Raw genomic sequence first — 21,443 nt, 5'->3', positions numbered from 1 at the left:
GACTTTGGGAAGCCGAGTGGGGTGGGGTGGGGTTCACAACTAGAAGCGGGGCCCAAGAAGCAATGCCTAGAGTCTTGAAGCAGTCGATGGGTTAGGAAGAGAGAAGGGAGCCAGGAACAAGAGAGGTCAGCCCTACCATGTCACGCTCCCCCAGGATGGACTCCATGCCTTTGGAGCGCCTGTTGTCAGCCTCCCAGAGCTCGGCCAGGCCCAGCAGCTTGGCCTCCCCATGGACCCCCGAGAGGGTACGGGCATCAGGGCCCCTCCTGACTGGAGAACTCTCTTCCATTGTGGGAGTGTGCAGAAAGGTGAAGGCACTGCAAGGAGGGCACACAATAAACCCTCCTGCAATCTTCTAATGGGATTGAAGAGCTAAGAGGGGCTGGACTCAGACGGAAGAGCCAATCCCATCAGCACCTGCAGATTAGTGACACGGGGCAGGAAAGGGACCTGCCTAATATCAGCCGAGGAGTCAGAGGTGGAGAGAGAAATAGAACCCCGAAGGAAGTTTGGCCCCACACATTTTGGGGATATGAATGTTGTCTGGTGGCCTGCCCCTCTCTCAAAACTGCCAAGCCCTGTCTCACCAGGTCTTCCACCTGACACTGTTGGCAGAGTCTAGCAAGCCTCTGCCTTTTCTCTACTCACCTCCCAGGGGGGGAGGAACATCATGTTTAAATATAAACTTTAATCTGCCCTGTTCCGATCGGCTGATGAGATTAGTGTGGCTGGAACAGGACAGTGAAGAAAGAGGGCCTTGGCCAGCACCCAGCCCAGAGACCTGAACTTTTTCCGTTCCTATTTTCTCCTAGTTTCCACAAAACGTGGAAAGAACAGAAAGGAATGTCAGTGGGCATCCAAGGTGGCTTCCTAGCAATTCCCTAGATGGAGAGCTTCACAGCCCTCACTTCCCAAGATGATAGGAAATTCCAGGAGCAGCTTAGGAATCAGTTCCCTTGTGCAGGGAGGGTACTAGGAATTTTTGGCACCTTGTGGCACTCTGCTTATTTGCCATGATACAAGCTGAGCATGGGTGAGTAGGATGATCCCCAAGCAGCACTAGTTTTCAAAGGAGCACTGGTTCCCCAAAAGCAAACTGCATGCCCTTGGAGACCCTACTCTAGCCAGCTGCAAAAAATGGAATACCTATCACCTTCACTCACAGCCTGCATTCAGAACTGCTCCAGCTTCTGTTTCCTGCAGCATAGAGTGATTTATATGCATCACTCTGGGAACATTAACTAACCGGCAGTGGCCACTGAGCAAGCATCAAGCTACACAAAAGCCTGGAAAGATAGCTGATTTTCACTTGACATCGCAGGACAAAGAAAGCTCCTTATATGGAGCTGAACCATGGTCTACCTGGCTCAGAACTTACATGATCGGCAGGAGCTCTACAAGGTTTCAGACAGGAGTCTTTCCCCAGTCCTACCTGGAGATGCTAGAGATTCAATCAGAGACCTTTTGTATGCAAAGCAGTGCTTCATCCCTGAGCCACAGCCCCAACTCCATCTGATAAGGGATCCCTTCGCAATGTTGCGGAGGATGCAGAGACTCTGTAGCTCTAACCACTAGAGTCCAGTCCCCTGCCAAAACTATTATCAGCAGCCAGAGGTCTTGATTTTAGGCCAAGCCTAAACTGTGCTCTGCTGCCTGCCAGAAGCAAAGGGCAACCTTCACTGAGTAGACAACATTGCAGTACAATTTCCTGGTGCTAATTCCAGGCCCTTTATTCTAGAGTGGCCCTCTTCTCTCCCAGAAAACTTTGGAAGTTTGGAATTCCCAGTACTCCTGGCTATGATGCAGAGGTGCTCTAACCTCTGGACCTTGGGGACCCAGGCCGTAGCCTCCAAGACCGGGGAGGTGGCTACAAGGGGAGCTTCCGGTGGGCTTCCTGCCACCACACTGCGCCCGTCCCGCCGCTACCCCACCATGCCGAACTGCCAAAAGTTACTTTATTTTCAGCCGCCAATGTGTGCAGCCAGGGGGTGGGGGGTGAGCCAAGCAGGCCTCTCTTCATCCCATGGCGGCGGTGGTGGGTAGAGCGGCCGCTGACCCTGCCTGTTCGGCCCAGCGGTCCTCGAAAACTGCGAGGTGCTCCTTTCCGCGCAGGTGCGCTGGAGCGCCTTGCAGTTTTCAAGGACCACTGGGCCAGACAGGGCAGACCCAGCAGCCATTCTGCCCACCACCGCGACGGGGCAGGGAGAGGCCTGCTCAGCTCCCCCACCCCAACCCCACCCGCACACATTAGCAGCTAAAAATAATGTGACTTTTGGCGGTTCGGAACAGCAGGTACAGGGTGGCAGCAGGAGTCCCCCTCCCCCTCATTCCAGGGGGCCGTCCCATGGCGGGGGGGGGGGCCATCCAGGCGCCAGTTTTACCTAGGTGCGCCACTGCTAGTACGTAGGATGCCAATTTGAATCTACCTTGACTCCACTTCTCCGCTGACTTGAGTGCCGAGGTGAGTGTGTGGTATGCATAGGTGACAATGAACATAGCTGATGACTTCATTAGTTGACAAAACCCTATTGAGGCTGCCTTTTTTCTTTTGGGAAAAATAACAAGGGAATACAGGATCTCTTGCATTCTTTTCTTTATCAGTTGGGAAAGCCAATTAAAAAGAGAATAGCAGGAACTCTATGGACTGTACATGGAAAAACAAACATCTTTACCTGGAGCTGTGACTGTATGATCATATTTATCTATACATTAATTTAATTTAAAATATTTATATCCTCCGCCCTCCAGTACACTACTGCTTGGGGCGGCACATAACATCAACAAAACAGATACAAAACAAATACAATGTAAAGTAAAATATTAATAAAGTTAAACAAGTTAAAAGACCATGCTAAAACCACATTTAAAATTATAATTTTTTAAAGTTTCAAATTAAAAATTAATAAAGAACAAAAAAATTAATAAAAAGCCAAAAATTAAAAATTAAAATTAATAAAAAGCTTTAAAATAGTTATTTGAAATATTTCAATATGTGTGGAGAGATATTTGCATTGCCATGCCAAGTGGTGAGTGCAAGGAGATACAAACTGACCTACCATCAGGGGCGTATCTAGGGGTAGGGCAGGCAGGGCACGTGCCCTGGGCACCACTTGAAGGGGGGCGCCATTTTGTAAAATTACTTTTTTTAAAAAAATGGCTGCCAAAAACAAAATGGTCACTGTGCATGCTCAAATGGCCTTTGTGAGGCCCTAGGTCTTGCCAGGCCTTGCAGAGGCCATTTGAGCATGCGCGGTGGCCATTTTGTTTTCAGTGGCCATTTTTTAAAAAAAGATTTTTTAAAATGGCCACTGCACATGCTCAAATGGTCCCTGCGAGGCCCTAGAGGCCAGTGGGGGGAGGAGGAACCTTTGCAACCCCCCCAGCCTTTAGGAAGCCCCCCAAAGGGGCTACAGGTAAAATAATAATAATATATAATATAAGTCACTGTACACATATTCAGATTGGCACTATGTACAGAGAATCAGGGCTTATGAATACTGAGCTGATGCTTATGAGCTAGGGTTGTATTCATTTGCTCTTACTTTGCTTCTTGTGATAAGTGAGTTAAATATGATGTCTTGCTAATATGGCTATTAATGGTGAATTTGTCTTTGAATCAGTGTGAAATCCTTAATATTAAGGCCCACTGGGAGTTTCTTGCTCTCTTTCTCTCATTTTAACTGTCTTTCTGAAAGACTAGAATATATTCCAAGCAGTGACACAGTTTACTCTGCATATCCTTTAATTATTTACAGAGTATCTGGGAAAAGTCAAATTCTCCATTGATTTTTAAAACTTATGTAATGGTTATGCTACAGTGCATAGTAGAGAATTAGACAGGCACTTCTGTTTAGTTTTCCAAGTACACCTCCACATAGTATTTGGGTATTTCATGAGCCCCAGCATACTGAAATTTGTAGTTTTCCAGCATTTTTTGGTCTGGCTAAGTCCACTGCTAAAATAGTTTTTGAAAGATTAAAAGATTAATGAGCCTGACTTGTATTTTTCAGCTGATATTATGGTAAAGTTATCTGAAAGATGGGTGTCAGATGCTTGGACAGGGGGCGCAATTTCAGTGTTTGCCCTAGGCGCTATTTTCCCTAGATACGCCTCTGCCTACCATCTAATGCTATACTTGCTCTCTGAGAATCGGGTTGGGGAGTTATGCAGGCCTGGCACAAGGGAGTTATGCAGGCCTCCCATAAGGGTGGAATGTCAATTTGCTTACCGTCGAGTGTTTCCAGTAGTGAACGATCTCCTCCATGTTCTCCAAGGGGTTGAGGATGAAGTGGTCCCGCCACTCATGCCAGTCGATGGTCATGGTGCCATCCTTGTCTATGCTGCAGAGTACACAAGCACAGTGGGGTGACGTGTGGTGCATGGGGTGTGTGTGTGGGGGGGGGGGAGAAGCCACTGTGGGCTAGACTAAAGGGCATCATGCCCTGATTTATCATGCTGCTCCCCACAGACTCCCCAGGTCTGTGGGGTCCTCAACATGTGAGCACCAAGGGCCCTCCTCCTTTGAGGGGGTTAGATGGGAGACCATGGGAATAACTTCTCCTCTTTCCACCTTCTCTATTAATTTGGTAACAGTGGATGCTCCCCCTTCTTCCATTCTCTGAGTGTGAGAGGAGAAAGAGCTACTGCAACCACTGCCACTGCATGGATGAAAGGTGGGAGGGTGTCAGGACCCACCTGCACTCAGACCTTAAGCAGGCCTTCTTGGAGGAAGGAGGAGGAGGAGGAAGTCCCAGCTGAGAACCCTGGCCCCAGTGAAAACCTCCCAGGTCCCAGGGACTCTGAGTAGCCAGAGCTTGCTCCTTCTTTGGCCATCCATCAGGGGAATCTGGGGATACCAAAGACCCATATCCCATTCCATCCTCAGAACCCTCTCCATCACCCTCAAAAGTGGAGGCCATGTAGGGCAGAACAGAACTCCCACACTGGAGGCAAGGGAGCATAATGGTAAGGGCAGAAGAAACCAAACTTGCCTTCCATCCCTAACCACTTAGTCCCAATTCAGTGCTGGACCTGGCACCAGAGCCTTGGCCTTGAGCTTTGCTTCCCCCCTGCCCCAAGACAAGCACAGCTGTCATAATGTGGCAGAGTCCTATCCTGACCCAGTTAACTGGACCACCAAAAAGGGGTTTCTTGAGTGGCAGTGCAAAGCAAGTACAATCCCAGCCTTACCTGTGCAAGATTTTCTCTGCTTGTTGCATGGAGATATAAACTCCCAGACTGTGGAAGGTTTGCTGGATCTCAGACACATCAATCTGGCCTGAAGGACAAGCACAGGGACAGAGAGGGTCAGTCTGGGGAAGCAGGGTTCAGTCCAGGACACGGACGGGTTAGGGAAAGCCGAGGAGCAAAAAGGGCTCTATAGGGTCCCCTAACAGGAAGCAGCAGGATGTGCCCAGACTCTGATGGGCTTGAGGGGCAGAAAAGGGACTCCTTTGAGGGATTTCTTGAAGGGATGGTAGAAAGTGGTGGTGATAGAAGTAGTTTGGTAGCTGGTCCAGGGGTGCATGCGGTAAGGATGGGGAGGGAGACACCGTACAGTCAGCCATACTAGCCTTCTGGATTTCTACATTCTGGAATCCCCTGCTGGCATCTCACCTGGAAAAGAGACAGAGAGGGCTGCAGAGGGGGTACAGGCATGTGCCATGGCCTGAGGAACAAGTGAGACCCTGGTGTAGCTCTGGAAGTTACCATCCTGGCACCCACATTGCAGGAGTGCTATTGATTGGTAATGGATGGGCTGGGCTGGAGATCATTTTAAATCTGTATGTCGCTTTGAGAACTTTGTTGTTCTTGAAAAGTGGTATGTAAATATTCTTAACATGAAGCTAGTTCACACTACTGTTAATGGGGTGGGACAGGCATTCTACCCAATTCTGGGTGTCTGGTTGTGCGTGCTCCCAATTTTCAGTCATGTGTGAGTAAAAACCTGGGTAGGAGGATGGGGAGTGGTCTCTTCAGAGAGGAGCTGAGTAGTATAGCATTGTCCTAACCAGCACATTGACATTGGGTTAATAGGACCTGATCTATCCAGCACACAGAAGAGCCCTGACATTGGCTCGGCTGGATGTGCTGCCCTCTGGAGGGTAGGTATAGGAGAGTTCCCTATTTGGAGAGACTGCCCTTGTGGAAGTGGGAATATTGAGACGGATGGCCATGTGCTTCTGTATCGTTCTTTCTATCATGAGCTGCGTTCCTAATATATTGCTCCTCTCATCCTTAGATACCCTGACAATTTGGATGAATTTTATATACACTTATTTCTTTCTGATAAACACACTTATGTCTCGCAGTCAGTAGCCAAATTCTGCATGGCTGCGATTAAAATAAGCTCGTGGTGTGTCAGAAACAGTCAATTATAATCGTCCCTCTTTTTTCTTTTTAACTTTGTTTTATCCTATCTTTTTTATCTCAATCTTCTATGTAACTGATTCTACATATGTATATGCATGCATGTGTTTATACTGATATCTACCCACAGGGTAGATTTATTTAATCTAGATTGTGTATTTGATCAAAGATCACAACAAACTAAACTGAACTGAACATATGGGTTAACTCCTCCTCAGAGATCATCTCTGGGCGGAAAAAAAGGTGTGCATTTTTATGTGTCTGACAGGAAGTCAGCAGGGGTGGGGGCCCTGAGGCAAAGCCCTGTAGTGCTTTGTAGTGTTGTGTCCCTGCCCCATTCTCTCTGAAGCTCCAAGCCCTTACCCAAGCGAGAATGAAGGACGCAGGTGGACGGACATGGTGCCAGGGGAAGGGGGCTGTTTCCACCCACCTGCTCAGTGAATGGGTTTGTCCTCTCTGCCCCCACAGAGCATGGGAGGAGGAGGAGGAGCTGCCAGTGAACTGTTACCCTCCCTGCACACATCCAACTAAAGGGGAGAAGCCTTCTGCAAATCTTGGGGAGTTGGCACCTCCTCCCTGGGCCTTTTCCCCAGAGTCCCTGGTATTATCATTTTGCCTTCTGCCACCTGTTCCGATCCACAAATAGGATTGTTCATGGGGACGTTCCCATGGTCAGATGGGGAGGTAGGCATGACAAGAGAGGGGTGGTGCAAAAGGCTTGTGTCACTACTGCCGCCTCCTGACAACCGCCCCCACTCTCACTGCCCATAAAGACCATGGGGCCTTTGGGGGAGACTGCAGGCCCAACCTGGCCAACATCTGACACCAGTCCTGGACGCAAGCATTTATTTTGCTAGAAATGCACAGGTTATGGCAAAATAAACACTTATAAAGGGCTCAGAGGCAGTGAAGGATAGAAGCCATGTGCATATGTACATATAGGCACTTGGATAGATAGATAGATAGATAGATAGATAGATAGATAGATAGATAGATAGATAGATAGATAATTTTATATATTTTTATTTATTTGTACACACACACACACACACACCATAGAGTGGGAGAGGGATTGCTTTTTTGGACTTTGCCACCTGATGGCAAGCAAGGAGAGTGGTTTGCCTTTCTGAAGACTTGAATTGTCTCTTGCCTGCCTCACCTATGGAGCCCCATCTCTTCATCAAGAGTTTTCTTTAATGAAGAATGCTTATACATTTAGTAAGTAAATATAACATACTACAGCGACATTTGAGGTGCACCTCTGCTAATTCCTTGCTTATTTGCTAATAATAAGGTGCACCTCTGCTAATTCCTTACTTCACCCCTGCTAACTTGGCAAAGAGGCAACTTTTAATGTGGTGATTCTCTTTAGTTAGCAGGGGGAGAGTAACTGGCCCTATCCACCCCAGCACAGTACCTCCAGTGACTGTTGCTGGTGTGTGTCTTATGTTTCTTTTTAGAATGTGAGCCCTTTGGGGACAGGGAGCCATCTTATTTATTATTCTCTGTGTAAACCACCCTGAGCCATTTTTGGAAGGGTGGTATAGAAATCAAATTATTTATTTATTATTTCTTGTTTACACAGTCAGACAGGTGTTATTGACTGGTTTGTTTTATCCAGACATCGAGTCCTTCCCAAGGACCTGGGATGGCTGAATTTTACTGTCAGTTGTTATAGATATCGTCACAGAATATAGGCTGTTCCCAGTAAAGCTACTTTTTGTAATTGGCTGATGGTGATTTCTGTGGCCCCTATGGTGTTGAGGTGCTCTTCAAGGTCTTTTGGAACTGTACCCAGGGCACCAATTACCACTGGGATTATTTTGGTCTTCTTCTGCCACAGCCTTTCAATTTATTATTATTATTATTTATTTACACAGTCAGACAGGTGTTATTGACTGGTTTGTTTTATCCAGACATCGAGTCCTTCCCAAGGACCTAGGATGGCTGAATTTTATTGTCAATGTTGTTGCTGTTGTTATAGATATCGTCGCAGAATACAGGCTGTTCCCAGTAAAGCTGCTTTTTGTAATTGGCTGATGGTGATTTCTGTGGCCCCTGTGGTGTTGAGGTGCTCTTCAAGGTCTTTTGGAACTGCACCCAGGGCGCCAATTATCACTGGGATTATTTTGGTCTTCTTCTGCCACAGCCTTTCAATTTCAATTTGTAGATCTTTGGTGATATTTTCTATTTCTTTTTCTTCTATTCTGCTATCCCCTGGTATTGCTATGTCGATTATTTTAACTTGTTTTTCTTTCTTCTCGACTACAGTTATATCTGGTGTATTGTGTGGCAGATGCTTTTCTGTTTGTAGTCGGAAGTCCCATAATATTTTTACATCTTCATTTTCTTCAACTTTTTCAATTTGATGGTCCCACCAATTTTTGGCTACAGGTAGCTTGTATTTTTTGCAGATGTTCCAGTGTATCATCCCTGCTACCTTGTCATGCCTTTGTTTGTAGTCAGTCTGTGCGATCTTTTTACAACAGCTGATTAGGTGGTCCACTGTTTCATCTGCTTCTTTACAACGGCGGCACTTGCTGTTTGTTGTCGATTTTTCTACTTTTGCTCTTATTGCATTTGTTCTTAGTGCTATTTAACAGCCACACAGTGATGCTAATGGCAGAAAATTACTCTGAAATGATCATAAGAGGGGAAATCCCAAGGCTTATTGTGGCTGGAAACAGTGCTGGAGAGATCATAGTAACTAGGATGGCACAATCAGAAGAGGGGATCTGTTATTCTTATCCAGCACTGTTGGGAGTGTTGCTGAATATGGACATTGCTGCCGTGGACTGCTTTGTATCATCCCGCCCCCCAAAAAACAACAACAACCAAAAAAACAAACAAACTGGAAGCACTCTATAGCCTTCAAAAAGAGGGGAAACTTCCATCAACCACTATAGAACAGATCACTCGCCAATTGCTAATGGGATCTTGGGAATGCATCACATGCTGAGGCTGCGTATGCACATTGTACACTAGTGCCATGAGCCAACACACCTTGCAGGATTGGGGTTTCCGTCTGGAGGGGAATGTCTGACAGCTGATCAAGTCATACTTGCTGTGTTGGGTTTCACTTCCCAGTGCTTGATACCAGCAATGGGCAAGCCACTCTAGGGGGCACCCCGATTCTTGGACAGGTACACGTGCAAACTACTGATCAACTACAGACAGGGAAGAATGGCCTTCCAAGGCATCCAGTTTACATAGCGCAGATGACCAAATATGCTGGCGGATAGATGTGGGTGTCCAAGCTGAGCAGGATCTGGCCCTTAGTGCTGTCACTGATACTGCAGAAGGGTTAAATGGGACTGGGAGCATGGCTTGTCGTCAGAAGGGTTACATATGTATAAATGTACTGTATATGTTTGGGGCCTAATTCTATCTCACAACTTTAATGTTACCTTTCTCTGCAGCTGTGCGCATTGGGAGCCTTCTCTGTGCAACATACAGTGTGCAGACCTTATACTGGGGAGGCCCAGGTTCCAAACCCTGCTCCACCATGAAGAACACAGGCTGACGTAGGGCCACTCAGTCAGTCACTTACTCATTCACTCTCAGCCTAACCCACTTCGCAGAGTTGTTGTGAGAGTAACATGAAGCAGAAGACCTTGAGGGCCTTGGAGGAAGGGCAAGACAAAAATATAATAATTAAAACGTTGATCCTTCATGCCATGCCTCTAGGTTATCAGCAAGGCTAGGTGCTGATTTTGAAAGCTAGAGGTTCCCATACGCTTGCAAGAAACTCGGAACAGAACGCAAAGGTCGTTCCATGCACATCCCTAAAGTACAGCCCCAACAGAAATCACTTTCCACCCACCCCTGGCCCCTCAAGTTGTTTTTTGTGTTTTAAAGTAAGCTGCCATTAGCAACTTCTTTCTTAATACGAACAGCAAATCTGGGAGGGAGGCAGTTTTCACTGGGACTCCAACACAGGTGAAAAGGGGTGTGTGTGTGTGTGTGTGTGTGTGTGTGTGTGTGTGTATCTATCTATCTATATACACACACACACACCCTCACCGACCATAGTCCTAAACGTGACTGTGCCCCTCCTCCAGCTGCTATTTAAAGTAAAGGAGTGGGGGTGGGGAATAGTTACAAACTACATGCTCAACCTAAAATGTAAGATAACATGCAGTTTGGCCTGAAGAAGAAAGGGGGACGGGGTTAAGAATGATCCAATAGATAAGAACATAAGAAAAGCCATGCTGGATCAGGCCTAAGGCCTATCTAGTCCAGCGTCCTGTTTCACACAGTGGCCCACCAGATGCCCCTGGGAAGCCCACAGGCAAGAGCTGAGGGCATGCCCTCTCTCCTGCTGCTACTCCCTTGCAACTGGTATTTAGAGGCATCCTGCCTCTGAGCCTGGAGGTGGCTTATAGTCACCAGACTAGTAGCCATTGATAGTCCTTTCTAGTCCCCTGCACTGAACCCCTGCTAACTGAGCAAAGAGGCACCTTTTAAAGTGGTGATTCTCTTATATTTAGCAGGGGGAGAGCAACTGTCCTTATCCAACCCCAGCACAGCATCCCTCCAGTGGCTGTGGCTGGTATCTGCCTTATGTTTCTTTTTCTATTATGAACCCTTTTGGACAGGGAAGCATCTTTATTTATTACTTATTTCCATCTGTAAACTGCTTTGAGCACTTTTGTTGAAAAACCGTATATAGACATTTGTAGCAGTTGTAGTACATTTTGCCCTGTGTTCTTTCCTGGTCAGCGAGACTCTCTTCAGTGCATTTAAACAAGTTGCTAGATCTTGTGTCCTCCCCAAGCTTCTCAAGGGTTAACTGGCACTGGGAAGGCCTGACTCTGGCAGCTCCCAGTGGAGGATTAATTGATGGTTTCCTTTCTCTCAAGTCCAAATGTGGCAGCACAAAATAGTCTGTAGGAACGAGTCCTTCTCCCTGCCTCTTGCCCTTGCTTGAAGGATGCTGCTGTGACCCTTCAGCGGGTGCCTGCCGCAGAGAAAGGCAGAATGTCTTGTAAATCTCTGCTCTGGAAGCAAAGCGTGAAGTACTTTGCCTATAAACTGTGCCACAAAAATGGTAAATACTGATGATTTAAAGGCTCAGCCTTCTCCCACCCTGGAGGTTTGTCTAGTCCGAAAGGGACAACTGAAGCTTATTAAGTGGGCGGTGGTGACAGCGGCAGCAGCGAGGGGGGGAGGCGCTCTCTCACTGCCTGTTTTGGCTACTAGCCAGCCACAACAAGCTACAGAACCTTCCAGACAGAAACAGCTACTCTCAGCTAGGAGCCAAAAGCAACTCTTTGGCCCAGAGAGTGATGTTCTTCAAGAAAGGACTCATGTGGGGAGGGAGAGAGGGCTGTACTTTTGTCTGCAGATACTGTTAGCTTTCTGCTTTATTTTTTCCACGCCCCCTAGTTTCTTATACCTGCCGAGAAGACAATCAGCTAAGTGTCCAAGAAGTCAAGACTCCATACTAGATATTTCAGATCATGCAATATATAGCCCAGACTTTATAATCCGTTTTACAGCAGGCGTACGGTATTTGCCGAGGGAGCAGGCAGACTAAGCAGTCTCCTGATGATTTTAATAAATACAGATTGCAACCTCACAACAATTTATACGTGTCCCTGCTTTCTCCTAAATATGGTTTGTATGCAGAAGATCTCTGTTCAGTCCCTGAGGTCTCCATTTGAAAGGATCTTGGGTACCACTCATAGGAACATAGGAAGCTGCCATATACTGAGTCAGACCATTGGTCCTTCTAGCTCAGTATTGTCTACCCAGACTGGCAGCAGCTTCTCCAAGGTTGCAGGCAGGAGTCTCTCTCAGCCCTATCTTGGAGATGCCAGGGAGGGAACTTCCTAGAGCAGCTCCATCCCCTGAAGGGAATATCTTGCAGTGCTCACACTTCTAGTCTCCCATTCATATACAACCAGGGCGGACCTTGCTTAGCTAAGGGGACAAGTCATGCTTGCTACCACAAGACCAGCTCTCCTCTCCTTGGGATTCCTGGGAAGGATCTCTGCTTGAGGCCTTGGAAAGCCACTGGCAGCCACACCAGACACTACTGAGCTAGATCAGAGGTGCACAACTCAAATATCCATGTGGGCCAGAATCAACCTTGACCTGAAGTGTTCAAAGCCCCCTCCTCTTCTCTATGTCCCCCCACCCCTGCTTACTGTCCTCCCAGACTCTGGGAGGAGTTGCCGAGCACCCTGAAGGAAACCCGGGGGCAGGATGGGACGGCGACGCAGCTACCTAACTCTCTCCCACTCCCCACCCCACCCCCCGCCACTCGCACTGGCCTCCGCCGAATTCAGTTCTCTCCTTACCCAACTGACTGAGCAAAGAAGGCAGGAACACAAAACAGGGCGCCCTAGCGCCGGCACGAGGAAGAGAGGGAGACTGCTGCCGCTGGCGGCTCTGGAGCCTCCTCCGGCGCGAGGGACAGCAACAGCCGTGGCCACCCCATCCCCTCGGCCCCGCCCCTCTCCGTGTGTGTTTCCCTCACGCTGGCTCTCAGACTGGCCCAGCGCCGTCGCCACTGCCAGCCGCGCACACTCCTCACCACCACTCGCCCAGCCCCGCCTAGCGCGCTGCAGCTGCCCAGCCCGCCCCCTCTCAAAGCCTCATCTTCATCTCCCCATTGGTTAGCTTCGCCCACCCAGGGCACAGCTATGCTAACCAGGGCGCAGCAGGTCGTATGGACTAGGGAGGGAGGCTGGCTGGAAATACTTCGGCTTCTTCAGCAAGAGAGAGCGCTTTTAGGCAGCTTGGCTTTGGTTTGCATTCGCAGCCGCCACCCGCCGGGCTTCTCTAGAGGCAGGCGGCTGGTGGTGCGGTTGGCTGCAGCCTGCTGCTCGGTCGCTCTGTGTGGCGGTGGCGGCAATTCAAACAAGAAAATTTTTTCGGTAAATTTTCGGGGATCGGCGGGGGCACTTTTTGGCGCCCCCCACGTGACCCCAGGGAGTGGCGCCTGGGGCACATGCCCCTCCTGCCCCCCCTATCATTACGCCTCTGTCCCAGAGTGCAAACTCTCCCCACTTTAGCTCAATTTGTCCTCTGCCCACAGGGCTCTGACACTTGCTTGGATGATGCGGTGGAAGTCAGTGGGGCGGTGGGCGGGTGTCACTTCTGCTTCTTTCCAGTACTTGGAGAAAAGTGAAGGAAGGCATCCCCCTCAAAGAGAAACATAGGATCCCTTTTTTCTTTCTCTTCCAGATATCTCACTTGCAGATGAGTGGAGCTCTGCTAGAGGGCCCTTCAGGCCATCTCTGACTAGAATCAGTATGGCTGTAAGTGGTCCTGGTGGGCTGCACAGAGCCCCGGAGCATATGCTGTGCACCCCAGAGTTAGATGGATCACTGGTCTGGCTCAGTACAGGCAGCCTCCTACTGTATATACACCCAAGTGAAGCTCAGCAAGGCAGCTTAAAATCTCTGAAACAGAGTTTGCAACATTTTTGCACAGCCACCAAGATAAAGGCTCCGGTTAGCCTTGACTCAATTAACCGTTGTGCTGATGGAACTTGTAACTAGTGTTAAGGCCAACTGGGGAATTCACATAGGAAAGGGAAGGGGGAGTGTCATGCAGCAGCTTGCTCCTATGCAATGTTGTTGGTTTTTTGGTAAATGAATTCCATTAATCTATTCACAATGTCATGCTCTTCCAGAGGTTTTGTAAGATTACTTTGGGCAATTTTTCTATCTAGAAGAGGGCCAAAAATGAAACCTTCATCTGGTTGTAAATATTAAGATTATACCAGCAAGAATGAGTCTTTATATTTTAAAAAAAAACATGATTTAAATCTAGTCATACTGACTAGTGATTTAAATTGTGATTTAAATCAATTTGATTTAAATCAAATCCACCCTGACAAAACACTGTCCAAATTCAGAGACAAGAGATGTAGTAGTAGCAGCAGCAGCAGACATGGGCACCTGTCCTATCCCCAATGACAACTTAAAGTGTGGTGGGGGGAAAGACTTCATTAGCCCCAGTCCAGATCTCAATGGGAACCTTGAATAAAAGAGAAGAGTTACTTTGGCCAGCTACTGAAAAAAGCACCCCAGTTCCCCAGGTCTCAGAGTGACTGAAGAAAGAATGGTGTAAGGCTGAAATGGAAAAACTGACTGTGCTTATGCAAGCATGAGAGATTAAGTCACATGAAAATTCCAATGAAAAAATGAACACATTTTCCTGAGATGCTGGAATGAAAACTATTAGAACATCAACAAGACAAAATGTACACTGAACATTAATGAAAGAATTAAAGGCATCCTATGACGGGCAACTTCAGTGCATTGAGCTGGTAAGTGCCCTTCCTTCCTTGCGTGGCTCTCAGGCTCTGAAATGTATGATCGATCTCTCTCAGGCTGGAAACAAAGGAGTTTTTTTCCTTAAAACTGAAGGTTGTTTTGAGAGCTGGAGTGCTGCACACTGTGTGCTTCCTTATCCCACTTTCACTTCTGGTAGCAGGCTTTTGTATTGCTTCAAAAGCCTACAAAACCTGTATGACCAGAGGTGATGTGGGAATCAAAGAAATGCCTTGGGAAGTACTGCCTTCCTTGTGGAGTGTGGGTCTGGTATTATATTGTTTTGTCATACAAAACAATATCCCTGGATCCCTCGGCGATGGATAATTATAGGCCAATCTCTACTCTCCCTTGGTTGGGCAAACTGATTGAGAGGGTGGTGGCCAACCAGCTCCAGGCGGTTTTGGAGGAAACTGATTATCTAGACCCATTTCAAACTGGCTTTAGAGCGGGCTATGGGGTCGAGACAGCCTTGGTCGGCCTGATTCCACCTATACCGGGGAATCGACAGAGGGAGTATGACTCTGTCGGTTCTCTTGGATCTCTCAGCGGCATTCGATACCATCGACCATGGTATCTTTCTGGGTCGCCTGGGGGAGTTGGGGATAGGAGGCACTGCTCTGCAGTGGTTCCGCTCCTATCTCTCAGGCAGATCCCAGATGGTGGAGCTTGGTGACAGTTGCTCTTCTCAACGAGAGCTGTTATATGGAGTCCCTCAGGGCTCCATTCTGTCACCAATGCTTTTCAATATCTACATGAAACCGCTGGGTGAGGTCATCAGGAGAACTGGTGCTGGGTGTTATCAGTATGCTGATGACACCCAAATCTACTTCTCTCTTTCATCTCCTTCATCAGGAAATGGTATTCATTCCCTAAATGCCTGCCTACAGGCAGTAATGGGCTGGATGAGGGATAACAAATTGAAGCAGAATCCAAGCAAGACAGAGGTGCTCATTGGAGGGGCTCAGAATCTGAGGGATGAGTTAGATCTCCCTGTGCTGGATGGGGTTACACTCCCCCAGAAGGAGCAGGTATGCAGCTTGGGGGTACTCCTGGATCCAGGCCTCACTCTGGTATCTCAGGTGGAGGCTGTGGCCAGGAGTGCTTTTTATCAGCTTAGGCTGATTTGACAGCTGCATCCACTCCTGGAGGATGACGACCTCCAGGTGCACCAGCTGGTAACCTCCAGGCTTGACTACTGTAATGTGCTCTACGTGGGGCTGCCTTTGTACGTAGTTCGGAAAATTCAGTTAGCCCAAAATGCGGCAGCCAGGCTGGTCTCCGGGGCAACTCGGAGAGACCATATTATGCTTGTTTTGAAACAGCTGCACTGGCTGCCGATAAGTTTCCGGGCAAAATACAAAGTGCTGGTTATTACCTTTAAAGCCCTGAATGGCTTAGGTCAAAGTTACCTTAGAGAGCACCTTCTTTGGTCTGATCCCCACTGCACGCTAAGATCATCTGAGCAGGTCCAGCTCCAGTTGCCACCGGCTCATCTCATGGCAACCCAGAGGCGGGCCTTCTCTGTAGCCGCTCCTACATTGTGGAATGCACTCCCTGCAGAAATCCGTAATTTGAATTCTTTGTTGGCATTTAGGAGAGCCCTAAAGACCTACCTGTTTGGCCTGGCCTTCCAGTGTTTTTTAATTGTTTTAAAGGGTCCGTAATGTATCAGGTTTTTATTAAGTTTTGAATTGTTTTACTTTTTAGCTGTTTTATTGTACTTTAAAATTTGTTATGCCCGATCATTGATTGATTTTAACTGTTTGATGATATTTGTGAACCGCCCTGCACTATTTTGTAAGGGCGGTCTAAAAATCTAACAAATAATAATAAATAAATACAGTATTTATATGTTATATATAAATATGTTATATGGTAGCCACCAAATGGCGCAGTGGGGAAAGTAACGCCTAGCGAGCAAGAGGTTGCCGATTCAAATTCCCACTGGTACGTTTCCCAGACTATGGGAAACACTTATATCGGGCAGCAGAAATTTAGGAAGATGCTAAAAGGCATCATCTCATACTGCAAGGGAGATGGCAATGGTAAACCCCTCCTGTGTTCTACCAAAGAAAACCACAGGGCTCTGTGGGCGCCAGGAGTCAACACCAACTCGATGGCACAACTTTACCTTTATTTATATGTTGCTTTTTGCAATGTGTCTAGTTTAAAAACATAACACAGAATCAAAAACAATAGAGCAAATTAAATGCTGCAGCCTGACTTAAAGCTACCAATATGGCTTGTGAGCAAAATAATGAAGTAAGCACACCTGGACCTTGCTTAAAGTAAATATAACAAGATTTGTCAACCAGAGCTGGTTTGGAGGAAGGTTCCTTTGACCCTTGATTAAGGTTGAGAATTGCTTAACCAGTTCTGGTGACAACACTCAATATTTGACTAAGCTGTTTCCTAAACTCTGCAAGCAACAGTCTGCTAAAGGATGTTTGAATTGGCTTAAAGGTTGTCTCACCTTTAGGCTCCCTCCCACCATCTATAGATAGATGGTGATCTATCTATATGTACATGCTCTATATAGCCACCTAATGGCTCAGCGGGAAATGACTTGAGTAGCAAGCCAGAGGTGACCAGTTCGAATCCCCACTGGAAACACCTATATCGGGCAGCAGCAATAGAGGAAGGTGCTGAAAGACACCAGGGCTATTCTCACGATTGGCTAAAATCAGGCTAGGGGAGGCTGGCCTGATTTTAGCAGACCGTGAGGAACCTGGCCTCACAGCGGTTATCCGCTTAGGAAGCCCTCCCCTTAGCCCAGGTTAGCGGAGCAAGTGCTCCGCTAACCTGGGCTATGCGGTCGTGTGTTGCCGTGGCGCGGCTCCACGCCACCGAAACCCGCAAGGAGACCCCCGACCAGGAGGCTAAAAAGCAACCTCCCGGCTCGGGGGACTCTCGGGGAATGCAGGTGAGCACACACTACCTTGATAGTGGTTAGAGTGCTGGACTAGGACCAGGGAGACCCGAGTTCAAATCCCCATTCAGCCATTAGACTTGCTGGGTGACTCTGGGCCAGTCACTTCTCTCTTAGCCTAATCTACTCCACAGGGTAGTTGTGAGGAGAAACTTAAGTATGTACACTGCTCTGGGCTCCTTGGAGGAAGAACGGGATATAAAAAATGTGAATGTTACTGCTTGCTGGCAGATAGCAGCTGGGAGGTGGCGGCGGGGGGTTGCTAATACACAATGCTGGATTTGGAATGCAATGAACATGCTGATCAGGGAGTGTAAGGACTACATCCAGTCTCCAGTACCTCTCTGAATAGCTGATAGGTGTGATTCCTGCTTTCTGAAGAAGGCTGTATCTGTGCTGCCTCAGCAATTTGCATCACTGAAAGCAAGTAAAGTGCAGTTATAATTTTCAGGTAGTGCCATAATTGTTTAATTAAAAGATTAATAAGCTTGACTTTTACTTTTTGAGCTGATATTATGGTGAAGTTATCTGAAAGATGGATGTCAGATATTTGCGGGGTGGGGGCACAATTTCAGTGCTTGCCCTAGGCGCTGTTTTCCCTAGATATGCCTCTGCTGCAGGGAGAGTGGGCTTAGCCTGCTCTCCCTGCAAACCCTCTGGAGGCAGGTCTCACTGATCGTGAGATCCGCCTCATTCTCTCATACTGATCAGGAGGAGGCAATGGTAAACCCCTCCTGTATTCTATCAAAGACAACCACAGGGCTCTGTGGTCGCCAGGAGTCGACACAGATTCGACGCGGCACACTTTACCTTACCTTTTCATGCTCTATATATTAGTTGATACATTATATTCTGCTCTGAAGTTTGATATCCACTGCATTTTAACCAGAAGAGCAGCTTCAGTCATTTGCTAATTCTGAAGAAGTACTGAACACACATTTAGTTTTAATCTGCAGCCGGGGAAGCCAATGTGTCATTTTGTAGTGTGGCATTTATATAAGTGGCAACTTTTTGCTCTCATTTGAATTCTTCAATATGAAGTCTTCTGAATCGACTGACCAAATTCTGTACCATCTGAAATCATTATTTGTGTGTCTGCTTTTCATAAAGAGAAAGCCTTGCAGCCGTGTTAGACAGCCTAAAGGATCTTGGACACTGGTTTCTTGTCAGACACATTTCAACTTTGTTAAAAATTCTTGTCTGTCTCTAGCCAGAGAGAATCAGAAAGTGCGAGTGAATACATTTCAGAGATTCTTCCTGCATCTCACAGGGAGCAAGCAGCAGAAATATGAATTGGGCACCCAGATGCATCTCGTGAAGCCCTGACTCCCTGTTTTGCTCACAACTATTTAATTGGACTTCTTGCCCATTGCATTCCAAGCACTCAGGGCAGGTAACAAGGAGGTCATTCACACAATCAAAAACTGTGTTCTACCCAGGTTTGGGAACTGTGTGTACTCCCAATTTTTGATTGTGTGCAAGCAAGGTTAGAGGAAAACCTGGGTAGAAGTGATTGTGTGCAAGCAAGGTTAGAGGTAAACCTGGGTAGCTTTTTCTCGTACCTTGCTTCCACACAATCACTTCTACCCAGGTTTTCCTCTAACATTGCTTCCACACAATCAAAAATTGGAAGTCCACACAGTTCCCAAACCCAGGTAGAACACAGTTTTTGATTGTGTGAATGACTTCAATATATAAATTCTCCTACCCTAATCCTGGCTCCCAAAAGCCAGTTTGAATAAAAATGCCTTACACTGGTTCAGAAAGAAGCTGACGTTTGGGCTATGGAAAGGACCTGGGGTGTTTTGCACTGGCTGAAGCCTCTGCACAAATATCCAGGAGAACCTTGCATAAAGTTCATTGAACTTTCAAGTTTTGAAGGCATGAATGATGGTCACTAAGTCTGCATCTAGATCCAGGGGATCCTTCTGATTTTTTTCCTATTATTTTGCTCATCAGGCAACAGAAAGCATCCTGGAGTATTTTTAGAGCCAGATCCTAGCTGAGGAGTGTCTTCTTCTTTGGCACTTTCTCGCCCACTCCAGCTCCTGCATAAATACATTCAAGCACAGCCATCTTTTCCCAGTGAGAGAAAGAGGAATAGTCCCTGACCACACAGGGCAAGAGGCAATGAGATAGCCTTAAAGTGCTGCAAGAAAGGGTGCAATGACTTCTGGTTAGAGGGTCTTAGAGGTGATGGGATTTTGAAAAAACAAACCAACCTCTGAGGGACTCAACTGTCCCATTTCTCAAATGCCCTGTTCAGTTATGGCTGCTGTCTTTCTTAATTTCTTCACAAAGACAATTTTGCTTGCGGCATGTATGCTCATCCCAAGTTTATCTCTGGTAAACACAGTTTGCAGGTGTTTATATTGTTTCAAAACCTATAAAACCTGCTCAGTGGTGACAGAGACAAAAGGAATGTGTACACAACATGGGAAGCCACAGTGATACCACTTTCAACTCTCTCAGAAATGGTCTCCAGCTTCCTCCCCTCTTTTAAAAATACCACTGAAGCAGAGATCAACAAATTCAGAGATTTATTAGCAAACTGGGTGCCTTTGGCCTAAAGCTGGTTTTGGGGAGCGGAACACAGGGGGGACATCTCTCTCATAAATGGTCTCCAGCTTTTCCTGCCTGCAACCTTGGAGAGGCTGCTGCCAGTCTGTGTAGACAATACTGAGCTAGATGGACCTATGGTCTGACTCAGTATATGGTAGCTTTCTATGTTCCTATGGTTCCCCGCCTCCCGCTTTTAAAAACTGAAATAAAACACTCTCCACTGAAGCAGAGGTCAACAAATTCAGAGATTTATTACCAAACTGGGTGCCTTTTGCTTAAAGCTGGTTTTGGGGAGCGGAACACAGGGAGGACAAAGTGTGTGAAACAGGACGTGCAAAACAGGGGTGTGTGTGTAGTGATCAGACTCCCCTCCCCACTGTACAAAACAGGATGCTGGACTAGATGGGCCTTGGGCCTGATCCAGCAGGGCAGTTCTTATGTTCTTAACTGCAGCTTCCTAGTCTTCCTGAACCTGACAAGATTCTGCATATTACTTTATGGGCCAAGCAGCAAGAAAGGACATAGCTGCTGTGCCTCTTGCCCCCTTGATCCACGAGTCCCTATGTAGCGGATTAAAGCCTTTGTCTCAGAGCAAGCTCATGTGAGGGAAAGAAATGCCAAATCATCCCTGCTTGAGCTGCCTGGCTAGGCTTCTCTTAAAACTATTCTGGCTTATTGGTAGGTTCAAAATGCTGCTGCCACCACCCCTCTTATCAACAGAGCTTGAACCTCCCTGGGGTTGGGGTGGAATCCCAGGGAAAACGCTCTTTATTTTGGCTCTTGGTAGAGGTATAGCTAGGGGTATAGTTTCAGCTTTGTGTGCTCAACTCTTTTAAGACAGGAGCTGTCAACTCCCATTTCCAGCCGCCTGTCTCAATTTAAGGGTGTGTGTGTGTGTGTGTAGTGATCAGACTCCCCTCCCCCTAAAGAGTTAACTGGAAGTGAACCCTGTCTTGACTGACAGGCTGGTGAACTCCAGGGTTCAGCCAATCAGCACACCAGGGGAGTGGGACCTAGCGAGCTGTTGCCAGGAAGAAGAGAGGTCTTTGTTAGAAAGAAGCTAGGTGGAAGGTGCATAGGAGGACATGTGGCCATCGAAGTTGGTTGCAGGAGGGTGGGATGATTGCAGCTCCTGGAAGATAGAACTGCAGGGGCTTGAATCTCAACCAACGTTTGGTGAGTTCAAGGAAAAAGGAAGCCAAGGCTAGTTACTTCAGAAGTTTAGGACAGGAGAAAGTGATTTATTAAGAGTTTGCATTATAATTTCTATTTATTTGGTGTGCGTGTTTTTG

The 21,443-nt window shown here is 47.2% G+C and overlaps 1 protein-coding gene across 2 annotated transcripts in view; it reads right to left on the bottom strand.

The window, feature by feature from the left end:
- The window catches only part of LOC128345922 (calcium-binding mitochondrial carrier protein SCaMC-3), a 63,859-nt gene that overhangs the window by 26,131 nt on the left and 16,285 nt on the right, over window positions 1–21,443 (bottom strand). For both annotated transcript variants that reach the window (XM_053298603.1, XM_053298604.1), the window contains exons 3-4: window positions 5,191–5,278; window positions 4,229–4,340 (exon numbers count right to left, since the gene is read on the bottom strand). In XM_053298603.1, the coding sequence (XP_053154578.1) occupies window positions 4,229–4,340; window positions 5,191–5,278 (200 nt within the window). The remainder of the gene's footprint in view (window positions 1–4,228; window positions 4,341–5,190; window positions 5,279–21,443) is intronic.

The sequence above is a fragment of the Hemicordylus capensis genome, chromosome 2 (assembly GCF_027244095.1).
Source record: "Hemicordylus capensis ecotype Gifberg chromosome 2, rHemCap1.1.pri, whole genome shotgun sequence".
NCBI lineage: Eukaryota > Metazoa > Chordata > Lepidosauria > Squamata > Cordylidae > Hemicordylus > Hemicordylus capensis.
Note: the sequence above shows the minus strand (reverse complement) of the source record. Positions and strands in the feature narration are given on the sequence as shown.